Genomic DNA, 20,304 nt, shown 5'->3' with positions numbered 1-20,304 from the left:
AGCTGTCATTCTATTGGTAATAAACATGAGAAATGATTGGAATTTGGAAGCCATGAAAATCGAGATTGCATTTGTTTTGATGGGTGAGAGATTTGCTTCTTTATCACCAAAAGGAATTCACCAACTGAAGATGCAAACAACTGCATAGACTTGGAGACTATGACACCTTCATAGCTGAAGTCTATAAAGTATGAAATAATATGCCCCCATAGCAGATACTGAACTTGGGCGCTTGAAGGTTAGTCAACCCATTGGTAATTGAGTTGGCCTCATATGAAATATCTAGTCCCTGAAGATGATAAACATCTTGGCAAATGCATCCTAGGACCTCCTACGCAAGTTAGACATTTCGATATGCCTTTCTTATTATACATAAGCTCCCTTTAGTAACCAAACTTCAACAAGTGAGATGGGACATCTCCATCCTCCCCGTAGGGCTTCATCATTTGCATTTATCAGGGAAACATTTATGCAAAAGGTGACACTGCACTTGTCCACACTCCCTGCACGACCTGCTTTGCTTTGGTTTTCCTGTCTTCTTCTTGATTTATTGACCCCACTGGTAGGGGATGACACTGTACCTGCAAAATCTGTTGCACACTCTCAGATGACAGCCTTTGCTCAAGATGACTTGTGTTCTTTCCCCTTCTACCTTACAAAATCAATCATATTAACAGTGTATTTACCCCCACTACGTACAAGCAATGCAAGCTACTCCCACTTTTTCATTTTCTTTAAATTTTTTTTTTTTTTTTTAATTTTTTAAAATTTAAATTTAAATTTTATTTTATTTTATTTTATTTTATTTTGCATAACAAAAAGTATAAATTGTTCTACTACCATTAGCTGTAGAAGTTAGTACCTTAATTTTTGTTGTGGCATTGCTGGTTATCTCAGAAATGAAGTTGGTTACAATGTAGAAAAAAATGTTTTAAGGTCTTCATTTGTGAAGGTTTTTTTTTTTTTTTTTTTTTTTGAAACTTGACAAATTTTATTAGAAAGCTCGCAAAAAGGAGCAAAGAATACAACACCACAAAAAAGCAACACCCCTTTAGGCCCAACTCATTTGTGAATTCTTGGTGATTTCTTTCAGAAAAAAGCTCTAAATTTAGAGCCTGTAATTTCTGATAGGATTTGTCATATGTTATTATATATGTTTTGGTCATGCTTCATTGATGTTATATTCAATCTATGCATCATTTTCTATTTCTTGATAAAAGGAGGGTTTTATTTTTGCAGGTGAAAAGATACATAGATCTCTATTCTGCATCATCAGTTATTGGATTTCCCAAGGAAGACTTGCTGCATGTGGCAGAAACTTATGCTCAAGCACAGGCTAATTGGTCAAATAATATAAAGAACACAAGCGATGGCTCATTATCTGTTCTGCTAGGGAAAATTGGTGCATATTCAAACTTCCTTGCAAGTGTTGCTGAGCTAGCCCGCTCAAAGTGGACAGAATTTGATTTAAATATGATGGGTGTGGGTCTCTGCATTTTGCTATTATCACTTCTCATCCAAATCTTTGCTATTAGAAGGGTAAACAAAGCATTCCAGATTATTTATCCTTCCATTGGAAATGCGGATTTGTCTCTTCGGTTCATTTCTGCTCTTTTTGTGGTGGCAATACGGGCATGCAGTTTCCTCTCAAACAGTTACATTTGTGAGCTCTCATTCTCCACCTTTCGTTCCATATCATTTCTTGAATGCATTTTGTCCACACCTACTAATTTCCATATCATCTTTATTTCTTGAGATCAGTGGCAGAAGGAAAAGTAGCAAACTTCCTTTTGGCCACAACTGGTATTCTGAATTTAGGGGACTCAATCAAGGAGGAGAAGATGACAACAGAGGTGAACTTTGATACCTTTCTCCGTTGCTTTTTTTTTTTTTTTTTCCTTTCAATTTTGTTGTTGAGTTAACTATTGTAAAAAGAATCTTGAATGCAAATACTAAGATCTGTTCTGTAAGATAACTCTACCTGGAACGTGTGCAGGCACTTGTATTTCTTCTACTAAATTTCATTCTTGGATTTAGCACGGAACTTGGATTATCGAAGCAGGCTGTTGGTTTAGCATTTATGAACATTTTCCCTTTAAGGATTCTTGGGATTGATGAAGGTCACTCCCTTTGGATGGTGTTGTCAGAGATTGTGCCAATGCTGGGTCTAATTTTATTGGGGTTCATGTTGTGTAGGAGTGCTGCTGGCAACTCTTGTTGGAGATTTTTGAAGTACCTTTTTGTCATTGGGACCATTATAAGTTATATCCTCATTGCATTTCACTGGGCCTTAGAAAGTAATATACTGGCTGTTCCCATGGTGCTTGTAGGCATTGGGAGAAATTTTGTCCCTCGAGTAGTTTATACTATTGGTTCTGGCCTAATATTGTTGGCATTCACACAAATGGCTGATCACAAAGAAAAGACTTCAGATTGCTCTGGGAGAACATTTATTGCAGCAGTGGCCTTGTTATCTGCATGGAGTTCAATGATTCTGATCCTATTGGGAAGACAAGGTCCCTTGGTTGCTTTGATATCCATAATTGGAGGTATCTTCTCATCATAGAATAATGTTGCATTGTGCTGTATGTTCTTCAGCACATTTATGGCTGCTAAAGGATCTCATTGAATGGAATCTCATGGATATCATGCAGCACTCCTTTTAGTTCGTCATTTGTAAAGGGCCAGGCTTTTTTTTTTTTGCATTTTGTTCTCTCGAGTCACTAGAGTTTATTTTGATTGAAATTTGTTCATATGTTTAATTCTAATATTCTGTCTCATATTTAAGAATCATGGAATTCATGTCACATCAAAATTATGTTCTGTTGTCAAAAAACTTGGATGACTCCTGAATTATTTAAAGTCAAATTCTTTGAAAATATTCCAAAATGTCACTTTTAAGTGTCAATTTCCAAAAATATTTTGTAAACAAATAATTATTTTTGAGATGATAATGCAGAATTTATCAGCAAAAAGTGCTTTTTGAGATGATAATGAAGAATTTATCAGAGAAAAGTGCTTTTTGAGATGATAATGAAGCATTTTATTAGAGAAAAGCGAAAAGGCTTTAATAGAAGGAGAATCAAATCCCCAACAGAAAAAGCCTGATGGCTAAAAGCCTCCTTAGCTAGGGGCCATTGAGGTGGAATTGGTCTCTCTTCTACTAATGAGGGCTGAAAACCTAATTTCTTTTAACTCAAAGCTTAACTCCCATGGTTTGGCACCTGCTTTTGCCACCCATGTAATCTTAGAAGCCAATTGATTGCAAGCCCTGATGTGGAAGGGTTGTTGTGAGTTGGGCACCTGGTCGTAAGTTTTTTTGCCAAGCAATCATGAGATTTTCCATTTCAAATATGATTGGTAAAACATGATTCATATAACTGATGTCGAGTAGCTGGAAATGGCAGTGATAACGGTGGCGGTGGCGATGATGATGATAAGCGTTAAAAATACCATTTTTATATTAAGATTGTATTGAAATGATTCATCTGTGGCAGGGTGGTGCATCATAAGGTCGCAAAAAATTGCATTGAAGGACACCTCAGATGGCACTGTTGGAATCTTCATTGTGGATCCTCTGTCTGTAGCCCAATGGAGCCTTCTAGCTGTGTGTTTATTTTTCTATACAGGTCATTGGTAAGATTCATGCCAGTTGGTTTTCTTGTGCCATAACTGATTCCTTTTGGCAGCTAAACAGTAACTTCTCCTATTGCTTCTCAGCATAGGTTAGTTTATTGTTTCGGTGCTCTATTATGTTTACTGTTGTAGGGGGTCTAATGATTAATGATGCTTTTGGTACTTCTCACGGAAAGACTATGATATCATACATTTCATTAGTTTGATGGTCATGGTTATAAGTAAGATTATATATTTTTCTATTGTCTTTCCAAGCATGGTTTGCAAGTTCTTTGAAAGATCTTTGGTGGTTATTAAATTGTTATTGAGAAAGGTTATAATTGCTCAAATTTCATTGAATCAAATGATGCTGTGAATTACTTGAAGCTAAGTATATGTACTTTTAACCAAGTCTGGAAAACTTGACATGGGACTTTGTCGAGTAAGAATACAATTACACACATGCAGGCATGCTTTCAAATCCACATGGTAAAATTATAAAAGGAGGATGGGTTAGCTGCCCACAGTTTGTGATCAACAAATTGGAAAGATTGGAAAGGCAATTTCTGTGGCAAGGATCAGAAGGTAGACATAAATATTATAAATTGGAACAGGAAGAAGTGTATAAATCCATTAACAATGGGGGTACATGTATAAAATCCCTCAAGTTGGTCAATGAAGCTATGCTTGGAAAATGTCTATGCCATTTTGGGGGAGAAGAAAATTCTTCAGTTGGGATTGTGATTGTTTTGGTCTCCAGGGTGTACTAATCCGACCTCTGGGTATAGAAGCTTGGGAATTTTGAAAGAGGTTTTGAAGGTGGAACCCTCCTCAGGGAATTGGATTTGAGCTAGGATAAAGGCAGGTTATGAAGGTCTGGGAAGATGAATGGAATGGTGTTGGCCAGCAGTGCAGCAGATTCGCCTCCCTCTACAGTTTAGTGCCTCAACCGCAGAAGTTGCTGACTGCTACGAAAGAATTGGTGGTCAAATTGTGTGGAATATCGTGGGCAATGCTCAATTCTATCGATCAACTTTTCTGTATGTGGCATGCAGAGTCTGGAGGTGCTCTTGGAAAGAGGAAATGGAGAACTCTTCTGTTAGCTGTTCTATGGGCCATTTGGGCTGAGAGAAACAATCACTGTTTTAGGAATAGGAGTGTGTCCTCAGCAGGGGTGTTCTCGAGGGTTCTTGTTCTCTTTAGAGATTGGGCTCCTTAGCTTCTATTCCTTTGGGTTTTTAGCCAGACTTGGGTCTGGTTCCTGTAATTTTCTCTCTTAGGTGTTCCCCCAACCCCACCCCCCCCCCCCCCCTCCCCGTTTTTTTTAGCCTTTCTTTTCTTTTAATAATATTCTCATCTTTCAAAATAAAAATTGAGGACTCGAAGATCATCAGCTTGGTTATGTATAGTGGCTCCACCCAGAGTCGTTGCCTTCTCCTAGTTAGAAAGACTTGGACATTGACAATAACCTAAGATATTAGATACAAGTGAGATGTTTGGGATCCATCTCCCCTTGTCTGAAGTTTCCCGGTTAGCTGAGATTTTTGGGTGTAGATCTGATTCTCTTCCAATCTCTTATCTTGATCTCCCTCTCTGTGTGGGGAAGCCTTCACTTGTAGGATAGGGTTATGGAGAGGTTGGAAAGGAAGCTTTCTCCTTGGAAAAGTAAGCTCCTATCGCTTGGTGGAAGAGAGCTTCTAGAAGTGTATTATTGGTTGTAAGTATGTATCTTAGATGGGTTGGTGGATTAGGGAAGCATCCCTTCATCACGCTTCACATGTTTGGAAGGCCATTGCTAGCAAGGTGTCCCGTATCGGTATCGGTTGGCGTAACGGTGACCTCCAAAACCGATACGGATACGGGGGCGTAACGGTGATACGGGGGCGTAACGGCCCGTAACGGTGCAAAATTTTTTTTTTGCCAAAAAAATATGAAAAAATATGGATTAAATCCGGAATATTCTAAGCATTCCAAATATGCATTCATTTATAAATTGGAACATGTTTATAGTGGTGTAACGGTCCACTCTTTAGTGAGAAGTTGTATCGGACTGTCTGATGAATTTATGAACCAGATAACCTGAATTTGATTACAAATTTCATATATTTAATTTTCTAACTATCTACTATCAATGATAGATATATTAGAATGAATGTAATATGAAAATATCTTACATTTAGGTGTTTGCAATTATTTTTGAGGGCTAAAATTCATGCGTAAATAGAAAAAAAATATAAAATGGCACCCCAAATATGTAAAATGCACATTAACATTTTCTACTATGATTAACACATCATATGGCATCATTAAAACAGCAAAAGAATCATTAAAAAATGATTTTTCGAATTTTCAAAAAAAGGGCCGAAATAAATGCGTAAATAGAAAAAAATTAAAAAAAAATATAAAATGGCACCCCAAATATGTAAAATGCACATTAACATGTTCTCCTATGATTAACACATCATATGGCATCATTAAAACAGCAAAAGAATCATTAAAAAATGATTTTTCGAATTTTCAAAAAAAGGGCCGAAATAAATGCGTAAATAGAAAAAAATATTTAAAAAATATAAAATGGCACCCCAAATCTGTAAAATGCATATTAACATGTTCTACTATGATTAACACATCATATGGCATCATTAAAACAGCAAAAGAATCATTAAAAAATGAATTTTCGAATTTTCAAAAAAAGGGCCAAAATAAATGCGTAAATAGAAAAAAATATAAAAAATATATAAAATGGAACCCCAAATCTGTAAAATGCACATTAACATGTTCTACTATGATTAACACATCATATGACATCATTAAAACAGCAAAAGAATCATTTAAAAATGGTTTTTCGAATTTTCAAAAAAAGGGCCAAAATAAATGCGTAAATAGAAAAAAATATTAAAAAAATATAAAATGGCACCCCAAATCTGTAAAATGCACATTAACATGTTCTACTATGATTAATACATCAAATGGCATGATTAAAACAGCAAAACAACCATTAAAAACTGATTTTTCGAATTTTAAAAAAAGGGGCCAAAATTCATGCGTAAATAGAAAAAAATATTAAAAAATTATTAAATGGCACCCCAAATCTGTAAAATGCACATTAACATGTTCTACTATGATTAACACATCATATGACATCATTAAAACAGCAAAATATATTAAAAAAAGTATAAATACCTATTTTTGACGAATTTCTGAAAAATGGCCCACCGAGCTTTGATTCAAAAAAATCTATAATATAATATGTTTTTCTATTAAATACCTAGCTAAGGTTGGTCGAAATTAGTAGTAAAAGGAGTTAGAAACAGTTTGGAAGCAAGAGGTTTCAAAAAAACAGCAAAACAGAGCTAAAAAAAAAAAAAAAAAAAAGTTACCGTTTCGGGCCCGTTTCGGCCCGTTACGCCCCGTTACGGCCCGTTACGCCCGTATCGGTCCCGTATCGGCCGATACGGGTACAAAAAATCGAATCGGCCGTTTCGGCCCCGAAACGGGTAACGGTTCGTACCGTTACCGTTACGTATCGGCCGATACGGCCGATACGTAACCGATTTGGCATACGCTGATTGCTAGGCTTGCTCCCAAGCTTCTCAATGTCTGAGTTTCCCTGTGGGGGATGGGGTTATGGGTCAGGTTTTGGTACTATATTTGGTGTGGGGAGTCCCCTCATAGGTCAGATTTCCCTACGTTTTCTGCCCTTTACTCGAGTCCAAATGTCTTAGTTGATAATTGCTCCTCGTATTTTGGAGATGGAGGTGTTTGGGTCCCTCCTTGTCGGGGAAACTTGTCAGATGCCTGAGATAGATGACTTGATCTGCGTTCTCTCTTGGATATAGGGCTGCAGCTTAATCTGGAATTTGACTTTCTGGTCTGGCGGCTCAATAAATCTGGTGCCTTTTCAGTGAAGTCGTTCTACTCCCTAATCTCCCGCTCTGGCTACCAGATATCCTTCAGTCACACTGGCATGGTGTGGTTCTTTGGAGCCCCTCCTAAAGTGGCTGTCTTTGCTTTAGCTGGTGGTTTGGAATAGGATTCTGACGATTGACAATCTTTGAAAGATGGCCATGGTTCTTCCCAATATTTTCCTCTGCTATAAAGAAGCAGAATTTGTGGACCACCTCCTTAATTATTATGACCTAGCTTCTGAAGTATGGAGCGGTGCGTTGATGAAGTTTGGTGTTTCCTCGGTGATGCCTTCTTCAATCGTTGTTCTGTTTAGCTTTTCGCACTTAGGAGGGCTGGGGTAAAAGGATAATCATAAATGGATGGTAGCTCTGCTGGTGGTCATTTGGTCCCTTTGGAGTGAGTGGAATGATCGTTATTTCCGGAATAGGTGTTTTTCATCTTTGGCAGTTATTAAAGTCCATCAATTCCTTTTGGATTAGGTGCCTTGGTCAGCTTGGTTATATCTTTCTCCTCTTCCCTCTTCCCTCTTCCCTCTTTTTTTTTTTTTTGTTTTTTTTTTTTTTTTTTTGTTCCTTATCTTTTGTTTGCCTTTTTGGCCTGAATGAAAGCACCTTTTGAAAAAAAAAAGAAAAAAGAAAAAAGAAGTTTTAGAACACCTTAGAGTACTAACTTTTGAGTATCTTTTGTAAACCTACAAAGCCACAATTCAACAATTTTTATCTTGATTATGTTGCATTTTCACAATTGAATAAAAACAGCATGATTCGAACCAGTTTCTTTGACATGGGACAGTCACTGAGTCACGTAAAACTTGGCAAGCTTGGAACGAGTTAAGTACCTTTTTATAGTGCAAGGTTTCTGATTTTTTTAACCAGTCCTGCTCAAAGATGGGTTGACTCGCACCATTCATGAGGCAACTTTGAGAGCTTTCTGAGCTTTCCTTAAACATTGAACAAAGTGATGGGGTTTTTTTGACCCGTCGTCAATCGGTCGTGAGCCCTGCTCGACCGGTCGTGGGCTGGTGTTCGACCAGTCGTGGGTTCGTGCCCTGACACGACTCAAAGTCCTACGAGTGCAGACTAATTTTCTCCGGGGTGCTCGACCGGTCGTGGGTGGTTCACGACCAGTCGTAGGTGGCGCTCGACCGGTGGTGGGTGGCGCACGACCAGTCGTGGTTACGCAGATTCGTTTCGTGATTTTGTGCGGATTTCGTGTCGTAAGTCCTTTCGCAACTGGGATGCGGAAAGGAGTTTCCTAAAACTTTAAATAGGAGTTCTTAGGGCTTTCTAGGGATAACAAGAGGGTTTCCTAAAGCTTTACAAGGGATTTGCTAAAGGTTTTAGGGGCTATCAAAGGTGAGAGAGAGGAAAAAAGAGAGAGGAAGCTTATAGAAGGGAGATTATGCTCGTGGAGGTTATCTACTATGCAAGCTATATCTCAGTGCTTCTATGTCCTCGTAATCGGTGAAATCTCTCCGTTTTTCTTTGTTTCTCTTATTATTTATCCACTCCTGCGTGAGTGAAGAAGGTTGTAACGTTCTACTTCATATTGGATTGTTGATCTGAACGAGGTCCCGTGGTTTTTACCTCTTTGAGGGTTTTCCACGTAAAATTCTCTTGTGTGGTGTGTGGTTTATGCTTTGATTTATTTCATTGCTTTATTATCCATAATTCTGGTTTGTTTCGGGAGGCTAGATCCTAAGGTTTTTTGTAAGGCCCCCAACAAAGTGGTATCAAAGCTAAGTTCATTGAACGGGTAGGATCGGTTTTGAATTATGGAAGGTGGCTCATCAAGGATGATTAGCCTCAATGGTTCTAACTGGACCATATGGAAGGCTAAGATGGGGAACTTGCTTTATTGCAAGGATCTATATTCTCCAATTTTAGGCATATCAGCAAAATCCAAGGATATGTCTGATGATGATTGGAAGAAGATGGACCGAAAGGCGGTGGGGTTTATTAGACAATGGTTGGATGATTCAGTGTTCCACCATGTGTCTACGGAAACCTCAGCCGCTAGCCTATGACTGAAATTAGAAGGGTTGTATGAGAGGAAGACAGCTGGTAATAAAATTTTTCTGATAAGGCGACTTGTGAATCTCAAGTTCAAAGATAGTGGTTCTGTGGCCGAGCACATGAATGAGGTCAGCAATATAGTGAACCAACTCTCCTCTATGAAGATGGTCCTGGATGATGAATTGTAGGCTTTACTATTGCTTAGTTCATTGCCTGACAGTTGGGAGACATTGGTGGTGTCTCTAAGTAACTCCGCGCCAGATGGAAAGATATCCATGGAACATTTTACTGGCTATCTCTTCAATGAGGAGACAAAGAGGAAGTCTCAGGGGTCTACTCAGCGAGAGGCCCTTGTGACACAGGAATGAGGAAGAGGAAAAAACAGGAAGGGCAGGAAGGCCCGAGATAAATCAAGAAGCAAGTTAAGTAATAGAAAGGATGTTGATTACTGGAATTGTGGCAAGAAGGGCCACTATAAGCATGAATGTCGTGGTAAGAAGAACGACAAGAAAGGAAAAGGAAAGGAAGATGAATCAGATTCCACTGCGGTCGCTTCAGATGGCGACGTTGTAGTTATTCTTTCAGCAGATCACGATATATGTCTCACGGCTACGAGTCAGGACACCGACTGGGTGATAGACTCGGGAGCTTCTTTTCATGCGACTCCACGCAGGGACTTCTTCACAAGCTACAAGTCAGTGACTATGGGACCGTGAAGATGGGAAATTCTGGCGTATCTAAAATCATGGGAGTCGGTGATATTTGTGTGAAGACTGATGTGGGTTGCACATTGGTTCTCAGGGATGTGAGACATCCCAGACCTTCGCCTCAATTTGATGTTGACGGGAAGGCTGGATGATGATGGCTATGAAAGCCGGTTTGCTGGTGGGCACTGGAAGCTCATCAAGGGTTCGTTTATTGTGGCCAGAGGAAAGAAGTGTTGCACCCTTTACAAGGCAAGTATCAGTATGTGCAAGGGTGGGTTGAACATAGCGGAAGATTCATCTATCTCATGTTAATAAAGTGCATGCATTAGAATATTCAGCTATTCGGCCAGAATCCTAAGACAATGTACTTACCCCCATCAAAACCTGTCTTGATTGTTTATCAGGGAAACAGCATAGAGTTTCATTTATTAAAACTGCTTCTCATGTTAATAATTGCATGCATTAGATTTGGTTTATTCTGATGTTTGTGGTCTTATGAGGACAAAAACTTTGGGCGGGGCATTGTATTTTCTTACTTTTATAGATGATGCATCTAGGAGGGTTTGGGTTTATGCTTTGAAATCCAAGGACGAGGTCTTTGGTGTGTTCAAATTGTTTCATGCTATGGTCGAGAGAGAGAGACAGGCAGACCATTGAAGTGCATCCGCACTGACAATGGTGGTGAATACATTGGCGACTTTCATGAGTACTGCAAGTCTCTGGGTATACGACATGAATAGACGGTTCCCAAGACCCCCCATCATAATGGTGTAGCTGAGCAAATGAATTGCACCATTGTAGAGAGAATCAGATGCATGTTATCCCATGCGAAGTTGCCTAAGAAATTTTGGGGAGAAGCAATGCATATGGCGGTGTATTTGATAAACAGGTCTCCATCAGCCCCGTTGAATGGAGAAGTACCTGAGAAGGTGTGGACTGGACAAGATCCATCGTACAGTCATCTCAGGGTGTTTGGATGCAGGGCATCCGTTCACGTACCAAAGGACGAGAGGTCCAAGCTCGATATGAAGATCAGACAGTGTGTGTTCTTAGGGTACGGTGATGAAAAGTTCGGTTACAGATTGTGGGATCCGACCGAGAAGAAGCTCGTCAGGAGCAGAGATGTGGTATTCTTTGAAGATTAGTGTATAGAAGACATTGGTAAGCCAGAGAAGAACCAGCCTAGTTCAGGTGAGCTAGAGGACATGGATCCGATTATTCCTCCCGTGGTGCCTGATGACGGGGGAGTACAGCAAGGTGCAGAGGACGAGGGAGTTCCTTCAGAAGATGGACCAGGGGAGCAGCCCCCACTTGATCCACCTGTTGAGCCACAGGTGAGGAGGTCATCTAGGGACAGACAGCCGTCCAAGAGGTACTCGCCGCATGAGTACATTATGCTGACTGATGGGGGAGAGCCAGAAGATTATTCTGAGGCCCTAGCCGATGAGCATAAGGGGGAGTGGTTGAAAGCTATGCAAGAGGAGATGGAATCCTTGCATAAGAACCACACCTATGATATGGTGAAATTGCCTAAGGGCAAGAAAGCTTTGAGCAACAAGTGGGTGTTCAGAAAGAAGGTTGAGCAGAAGAATTCACAGACAAGGTTCAAGGCCAGACTTGTGGTGAAAGGGTTTGGTCAGAGGAAAGGCATAGACTTCGAAGAGATATTCTCACCAGTGGTGAAGATGACATCCATACGGGTGTTGCTTGGGTTGGCGGCTAGCATGGATCTGGAGATAGAGCAGTTAGATGTTAAAACTGCCTTCCTCCATGGTGACCTGGAAGAAGAGATCTACATGCATCAACCAGAAGGGTTCTAAGTCAAGGGCAAAGATCATATGGTGTGTAGGCTAAGGAAGAGCTTGTATGGGCTGAAACAAGCTCCACGGCAATGGTACAAAAAGTTTGACTCGTTCATGTTACAGCATGGGTATGACAGAACGGAGTCGGACCATTGTGTGTTCATGCGCAAGATCTCAGATGGTGATTTCTTAGTTCTGCTGTTATACGTTGATGACATGCTCATCATGGGAAAAGACATCAAGAAGATTGAAAGGCTGAAACAGGAGTTGGGCAAGTCTTTTGCGATGAAAGACTTGGGCCCGGCTAGACAGATCCTAGGAATGGAGATAACCCGTGACAGAAACAACAGGAAGCTTTGGCTATCATAAGAATGGTATATTGAGAAAATCCTAAAGCGGTTCAATATAAATGCAGCGAAGCCGGTCAGTACTCCACTGGATGGTCACTTCAGATTGAGCGACAGGCAGTGTCTCAAGACGAAGGCAGAGGTGGAAGAGATGCAAAAGATACCCTACGCATCAGCTGTAGGAAGTTTGATGTATGTTATGGTATGTACACGCCCAGACATAGCATATGCGGTTGGTGTTGTCAGCTGGTATCTTGCCAATCTTGACAAAGAACATTAGGCAGCGGTGAAGTGGATACTGCGGTATTTAAGAGGCTCATCCAGGTTGAACCTATGCTATGGTGACGGTAAACTTGTGTTAGAGGGCTACACAGATGCAGATATGGCAGGTAACATAGACTTCAGGAAGTCTACATCGGGGTTCATGTTTACCTTTGCAGGGGGAGCAGTTTCTTGGCAGAGCAAGCTACAAAAGGTCGTAGCATTGTCGACGACAAAGGTCGAGTACATTGCAATCAGAGAGACATGTAAAGAGATGCTTTGGATGAAGAGGTTCCTATAGGAACTTAGCCTGAAGCAGGAGAAGCACGTGGTCTATTGCGATAGTCAAAGTGCTATACACTTGAGCAAGAATCTAAGTCAGCATCCCAAGTCGAAGCATATAGAGATTCGGTATCACTGGATCAGGGATACTTTAGAACAGAAGGTGTTACAGCTCGAGAAGGTCCACACGGACGATAATGAGTCAGACATGATGACCAAGGCTTTGCTCAAGGGCAAGTTTGAGGTTTGTAGAAATCAGGCTAGCTTGAAGAAGGTGAATCCCTCCTGGGTCAAAAAGGGAGAGATTTGATGGGGTTTTTTTGACCCGTCGTCGACCGGTCATGAGCCCTGCTCGACCGGTCGTGGGCTGGTGTTCGACTAGTCGTGGGTTCGTGCCCTGACACGACTCAAAGTCCAGCGAGTGCGGACTAATTTTCTCCTGGGTGCTCGACCGGTCGTGGGTGATTCACAACCAGTCGTCGGTGGCGCTCGACCGGTTGTGGGTGGCGCACGACCAGTCGTGGTTACGCAGATTCGTTCCGCGATTTTGCGCAAATTTCGTGTCGCAAGTCCTTTCGCAACTGGGATGCGGAAAGGAGTTTCCTAATTCTTTAAATAGGAGTTCCTAGGGCTTTCTATGGATAACAAGAGGGTTTCCTAAAGCTTTACAAGGAATTTGCTAAAGGGTTTAGGGGCTATCAAAGGTGTGAGAGAGAGAGGAAAAGAGAGAGAGGAGGCTTATAGAAGGGAGATTATGCCTGTGGAGGTTATCCACTGTGCAATCTATATCTCGGTGCTTCTATGTCCTCGTAATCGGTGAGATCTCTCCGTTTTTCTTTGTTTCTCTTATTGTTTATCCACTCCTGCGTGAGTGAAGAAGGTTGTAATGTTCTACTTCATAGTGAATTGTTGATCTGGACGAGGCCCCATGGTTTTTACCTCTTTGAGGTTTTCCACGTAAAATTCTCTTCTGTGGTGTGTGATTTATGATTTGATTTATTTCATTGCTTTATTATCCATAATTCTGGTTTGTTTCGGGAGGCTAGATCCTAAGGTTTTGTGCAAGGCCCCCAACACAAAGTTGTTTTTGTTATTCTCTACTATCTGGTTAATGTTTGTAACCCAAACAATTTTTTGCAGGTGCACCTTTGATGGCCTCCGTTATGGTGCAGCATTTATTGGGTAAGTGCAAATTACGTTTCAGAATTTCTATTTAATCAACTGCATACTCTTCATGTTAGTTTTACCGGGTTAGGCTTTTTGACTCCTATTTGTCCTAATGACTTTACAAATATGTAGCAGCTCCATAGTGCAGACTAAGGTTCTTCACATTTTGGATGAAGTTCTAACTCTATTCATTTACAGGTTTGATGATTTCAACCTCATTCGCCAAGGGGTCCTTCTTGCAATCGATACATTCGGGATTTCTCACATCCTTCCTATTATCAGTCTTCCATTTCTTGTTGCAACCCGATATCCATATTCTACGGGTGACCGAGGAAAGGAAATATTTTTCATGAACTTAACTCAGGTATTATTATTATTTTTTTCTGGAATCTGCTGTTGTAAGTTTGGAAGAATTCATTCATTTATCATCATAACCTTGTCCCATCTATATTTGTGTTTGCCATCAAGAATCCTGTTCCACCAATCATTCTTATCTAAGGTCTCACCCTCAGTAAGTGAACAAACCTTCATATCCTTTCTCACCACCTTCATCCAAGTGTTTTAGGTTTCCCCATGTCCTTCTTTTGAGGCCTTTCAACCGTAACTGAAGTTCCCCTACTTACTGGGTCCCTCTCCTGTTCTGTGACATGGCCTAACCATCTCAGTTGGTTCTCCAGCATTTTATCTCATACTGGGGCTATTCAAAAGCTGCTTCGGATCTTTTCATTCATTACACTCACAAATTATCCTTGGTTTATTATATTACCTTCAGACAAACATATTCCCCTAAATAAAGATAAAATATTGATGACTCCTGGCATATAACTAATTACAGGTTGTGTGCTCCCCACCTTTTGGAGAGGGGGAAAAAAATCCTTGCATATAACTAATTTCTTGATGACAATTGCAAATATTTTTCTGTATCAGTCCACTTGACTCTTAAGATACTGTTTAGGAATCGGGAACATTGGAAGCCTGTTGGTGCTTTTACTCAAACAAAGCATAATAAAATGGAATTTGAAGCCTGTGTAATTGGATTTTTCTGCCTTCTCATTCAACCCTTTGTGTGTTGTTTTTTCTGGTAGTTTTATTGTACTGTGTAAGAGGCTGGATCTAATACAAAGCTTTCTACATAAGCTAGACATACAAAATGCATGCAACTACATCTAAGTGTGCTCAAGTTCACGATGTAAGTGCATCTAAGTTCATCAAAGTGCAATTCACTTGGATTCACCTAAAAGCGAATACAAGTAAATTGCACTTAGTCAAACTTAGACACTTTTAACACACTCAGATGTAGTTTCTACACTAAGCTTAATGTACAGAGCTTTGTATTGGATCTGGCCTCATTGTGTAATTCGTATGATATCCTAATTTACACCTACTGTTTCAGGTGTTTTTGATATATGGACTCATTACTGCTGTGACAACTACATTCACAATAATATGTGTGACAATTCAAAGGCGACATTTGATGGTAAGATCTCACCCTGGATTTTGGTGTGGTTTTGTATGATTGTTGGATCGGACATATAGCATAATTGGATAGGGCTGTGTTGCAGCCTTGAGGTTGCTGGTCCAATTGGATTGTGAAAACAAGGAAAACATCAATCAAAGAAAGGGATTCGTCCTTGTAAATTGGTGAATTTAATTATATATATATCAGTCAGACTTTGTTAGAAGAGGAAGGGACCTGTAATTTGACATGAGAAGTTTTGAAAGCAGGCCTATCAAATAAAACTGTTTGATTTGAGAAGAGGCGATCGCTAAGATGGATAAAGAGAACCACCAAGAACAAGCAAAAGGGAGGGAGATAGGCAGTTAGAGAATCAGTTTACTTATTGTGAAAATTTGGCACCTCCAATGACAGCTGCAAGAAACTCTAGCTACCTAAAAGGTTAGGGGCCTGTTTGGTAGATGCCAAAAAAAGAGTTTATCTGATTTTAATCATAATTATGAGTTAGAGATCCTTTTTCTTTAAAGATATCATGATTGTTGGTTATTAAGATTGTTTTAATTCTTACCAAATAGAAATACGATTTCTAATACATAATTTCAATTAACTAAAATGAGATGAACTCATTTACCAAACAGGCTCTAAAAGAATGTAAACTTAAGACCAACTACATAAAAAAAAATGGCGACTGTCACTAGTTGCATTAAGCTTCGAGAAGTTGCATTTTCTGCCATAAGTTACCAGTTGTTTGAGGCACAAACTGACTGGCTGGGTAAGCATGGTTCTCTGTCTAGGGCCAGCATTCGCTGTTGACTGACCAACCAGTCACCTGGCTTCTCAGACAGGTCACTGGATCCTGGCACCGGAAACATGGTATTAAAAAACAGTTACGTAGGCCAATATGTAAAGAAAATAGTCACTCCCATTATGCAAAATGGTGGTGAATTGGTCCAATATGGCCATGATAGCTGTTACAGGCAGATACAGCTATAAAGGGCTTGCTTTGAAAGTTTTTATTTTCAGTTTTTTCTTCTTCTTCTTCTTTTTTTTTTTTCCCACTTCTTTGTTTCAATCATGAAGGAAGCAGAGAAATTACCTTTAAACTAGATCTAGGACTATTTTGATGATCAAAACACAAAATTTGAGTAGGATTTGTTGAATCAAGTGAAGTGGACCATTTTGGTAAATATTAGAAGGGGTAAACCATCAATTTTATTTTTATTTTTTTAATTATTATTATTAGTATTATTATTTTTTTGTATTTATATGCAATGGGCCCTAGTCCACCATATGCTTGTTTTTTTTTTTTTTTTTTTGTGTGTTTGATTAGGGCCTATTTGGTTGAATTTCAACAGGTCAAGGTGACATTGCCCGTTTCACAAATTCAAACAGGTCCTTAGATCCAAAGTAAAACTCTTAACCTTATGGCAGGAAAGTAGCTTGGGCAGCAGAAACAGCAGGGCCCTATCTCTTGTAGAAAACCTATCCACAAGTCAGGGTATTTGCAAATCTGTATATGGTGTTTATCTGGTGCATTTGTGCCTTTGTTTGTCTTGCCAGCTTTCCTTTTAGTTGTCTCACCAAGCACCCTGATGCCAAGTACTAGAACTGAGCAATGCACGAAGCATCCTTCCCTGCACATAAATGGTGCAAATGCCAGTCTAAATGATACCAACTCAGTTTCTTGTTTATTTTTTATTCATTGGCTCATCCGCTCCAACCACTCTGGAGCTTTAGAATGTTGTTTGAGCGTCATTGCAATTTAGGAAGAACAAAGGCAAGAAAAAAGAAATAATATTTGAAACTTTGGGTGGTGGTATGTATCATATTTTATCATGGATTTATTTTTCAATGATATGCATATTACGGCATTGTCTTTTTTTTTTTTTTTGATTGCAGGTGTGGGGATTATTTGCTCCAAAGTATGTTTTCGATGTGGTGGGCCTCATCTTAACTGATGTCTTGATTTGCTTGGCATCACTCTATTATTTCTGACAAGTGGGTTTGATACACTGAGATTGGATCTGAGAACGGTTTAGCACTGAGATAACTGGCACATGTTTTTTGTTTTTTTAAAGTGCCTAATGTAATCAATTTTGATTTTTTGATTAATGGTGTTTAGGCCTGCAGTCATTTTCTTTTATGAACAGAAAGTCATTTTATTTATATATTGTATTGGCAGGTCAAACCTGACGGTTCATCTAGCAGGTTTCACTATGGGCAGACCATGTCCTGAAAATCTCCCCACGGAATGATCACGACCGCCTGAGTGTGTAGACACCTCTCACCTTCAGAAGAAGGGGCTGTTGGATATATCTTGTTTTAGCTTTCCATTTGCAGGGCACCAATTTGTTTAGGATCCGCTAGCCAGGATGAGTTTTGGGGCACATTACCATTTCATCCTCTCTGATTTGGGTTGCCCAGCCGGTGGAGCCTCACCTTGGGTTGTTTTGGATGGCCATTTTTTCTAAAAAAATTATATTAAATCAGTCTACCATCACATCACCCGAAATCCATCCATTCATTCCCAAGCAAGAAAATCTTGAACCTGTCTTCCATATGTTGATTTTCATCTCCTGAAATGCATGAACATCTCTTCTTGCAGTACCGGGTTTCTTTTCGAACCTGGAAATCCCTATTTCACACTTATATTAGCTGCTCTATCATGGCATTCTGTGAGGATTGCTTTGCAACATTCTCGTGTGGGAATTCCTGCCTACCACTGAAAATTCTAAACGAGTTCAATGGTGCAATGGGAGCATTTCATGGAATTCCAACCAAGGAAAATATGTCAAGAGCATTGCTAAATGGTAGCATGCCTGTCTTCCTATGAAAAATTGAAATCTGATAATGAACCTCAACTTATCAAATTGGGTTGTGAGGATATGAAAGGAGGAAAACAACCAATAGGTTGACGGAATGAAAGGCAGCTATTTTCTTGGGCTCGTCTTTGTGGGACGGGAGGCAAGGCCAGGCCAGGCCGACGTTGAATGCATCAGCGATGTGGTTCTTTTTTCTAGACTTTCATCCTCAATTTAAGGCTGCTTTCTTTTGAATTATTGGAGACGGTCAGCATGCTAGGGTTTGGAATGATAGATGTTCTAGCAAGTCTTTAATTCAATTCCCCCTCATTACTTGGGCCAGTCACTTCAATCAGCTGTGGATGTCTCTTAGGCCCTGTTTGGGCACGTGAAATACGGTGGATTAGAAGGGACGGAATTATGGCCACCACTGCATTTATGAGTTGCAGTGGATGGTCGGCTGCATTGCGTGTACACGTCTATCCCATGCGTCGCACATAGCCAGTTTGGGTTTTGTGGGATTGCAATCATCTCATATGGGTTTGTTTGGATTTCCTATGGGATTGAAGTAGATTTCAGAAATGGCATTACCTCTTCCATCTTCCCCCAATCGGAGCCCAGAGCTCGACGGAGTCGGCAGGGAATGTAAGTTGCTGGTGGCCGTAGAAGCCAGAGACATGTCGGAAAACCTGGCGTCCACATCGACGGGCAATGATGCGTCGTCGTGAGATCTAGGAACGTAGACGTGGAGATTCAAACCCAGATCAACCTTTGCTTTGCTCCACCTACTCATCATTCTCTTCTAGATCTGAAGTTCTTCAACAAAATCTTCAAAAACGAGCCTTCAAATCTCGAAAATGGGCATAAGGAGCGGAAGCGATAGCGTTTATGTACCCTTTTTTTTTTCCCGAATCGAGGAGAGTCTGAGGTGGAAGAAACGGGTGGAGATCTGAGATAGGAAGGGCTGACAAGGGTTTTTGTATTAGAGGTTTGAAAAAAGAAAAGTAAAAAAAAAAACCTCAAAAAGGCCAAAAGAGCAAGAATGGGTAAAAAAAGAAGCTCTTTCTCCTTCTCGTTCATGGCCGCCATGAGAGGTCTAGTTTTGACGGCGTTGGGAAGAGAAGGGGTGCGGCTAGCAGGGATTGAATGTGACTCCACCGCACGTGCCAATCCATCTTAAGACGTGGAGAGACATTCGTTATCCAAACAGCTCTCCGTCCGTCACACGAGGGATTAGCAAATCCCATCCCTCGAAATACTGATTAAGCTAGGTACCCAAACAAGGCCTTAGGGGGCTTTTGGATATTAAATTGCTTAACATAAGTTACTTATGCCACAAGTAGCTTATCTTAGTTTCTACTTACTAAGAAGACAAGTACATTTGGTAAAAAAACATACTTATCAACTTCTCCTCTTTTATCTCTTGTACACCTCTCTTCAACAACTTATGAAAAATAGAAAAGCTAAAAAAAATTAATTGAAGTGATTGAAGTACTTTTTACGTTTAAAAAAGTTATAATTGATCATAAACCAAACTTATCTGAAATAAGAGAGAGATTTTGGTGGTTGCTATCGATTGATGAATTGAGAAGGTAAATATTTTTTTAGCAGAGTGATGAATGGACGGGTACACACCCAATAATAGTGTGCATAATATTTTGTTGGACTCTTCTCCTTGTGTTTTAGGGTGCCTTTAGTTGCACCAAATTTCACAAAATTTCGTGATTTTTCTTTGTTAATCAATGTAGTTTGGTGCAAAATTTCCTAATATTTTATGAAAACTGGTGCAACCAAACGCACCCTCATCAAAGGAGGGAAAGGAAAAAAAAAAAAAAAAAAAAAGAAAAAAAGAAGAAGAAGAAGGTAGAAATAGGAAACATTTGATCTTCACTTTGCAGCCTGTCGGCGCCACCATGCATGATTCAAGCCGCCAAACAGGTGG

The 20,304-nt window shown here is 39.9% G+C and overlaps 1 protein-coding gene across 4 annotated transcripts in view; it reads left to right on the top strand.

The window, feature by feature from the left end:
• Positions 1–17,704, top strand: part of LOC131243812 (uncharacterized) — a 53,216-nt gene extending 35,512 nt beyond the window's left edge. For all 4 annotated transcript variants that reach the window (XM_058243403.1, XM_058243402.1, XM_058243401.1 and 1 more), the window contains 8 exons: positions 1,240–1,663; positions 1,762–1,853; positions 1,997–2,549; positions 3,498–3,636; positions 14,079–14,120; positions 14,304–14,469; positions 15,499–15,582; positions 17,461–17,704. In XM_058243403.1, coding sequence (XP_058099386.1) covers positions 1,240–1,663; positions 1,762–1,853; positions 1,997–2,549; positions 3,498–3,636; positions 14,079–14,120; positions 14,304–14,469; positions 15,499–15,582; positions 17,461–17,556 — 1,596 coding nt within the window. In that variant the 3' untranslated portion in view covers positions 17,557–17,704. The remainder of the gene's footprint in view (positions 1–1,239; positions 1,664–1,761; positions 1,854–1,996; positions 2,550–3,497; positions 3,637–14,078; positions 14,121–14,303; positions 14,470–15,498; positions 15,583–17,460) is intronic.
• The last annotated feature ends 2,600 nt before the right edge of the window (positions 17,705–20,304 follow it).

Source organism: Magnolia sinica, chromosome 4 (genome assembly GCF_029962835.1).
Source record: "Magnolia sinica isolate HGM2019 chromosome 4, MsV1, whole genome shotgun sequence".
In the NCBI taxonomy this organism is placed as follows: domain Eukaryota; kingdom Viridiplantae; phylum Streptophyta; class Magnoliopsida; order Magnoliales; family Magnoliaceae; genus Magnolia; species Magnolia sinica.
This window is presented reverse-complemented; position numbering and strand designations above follow the sequence as displayed.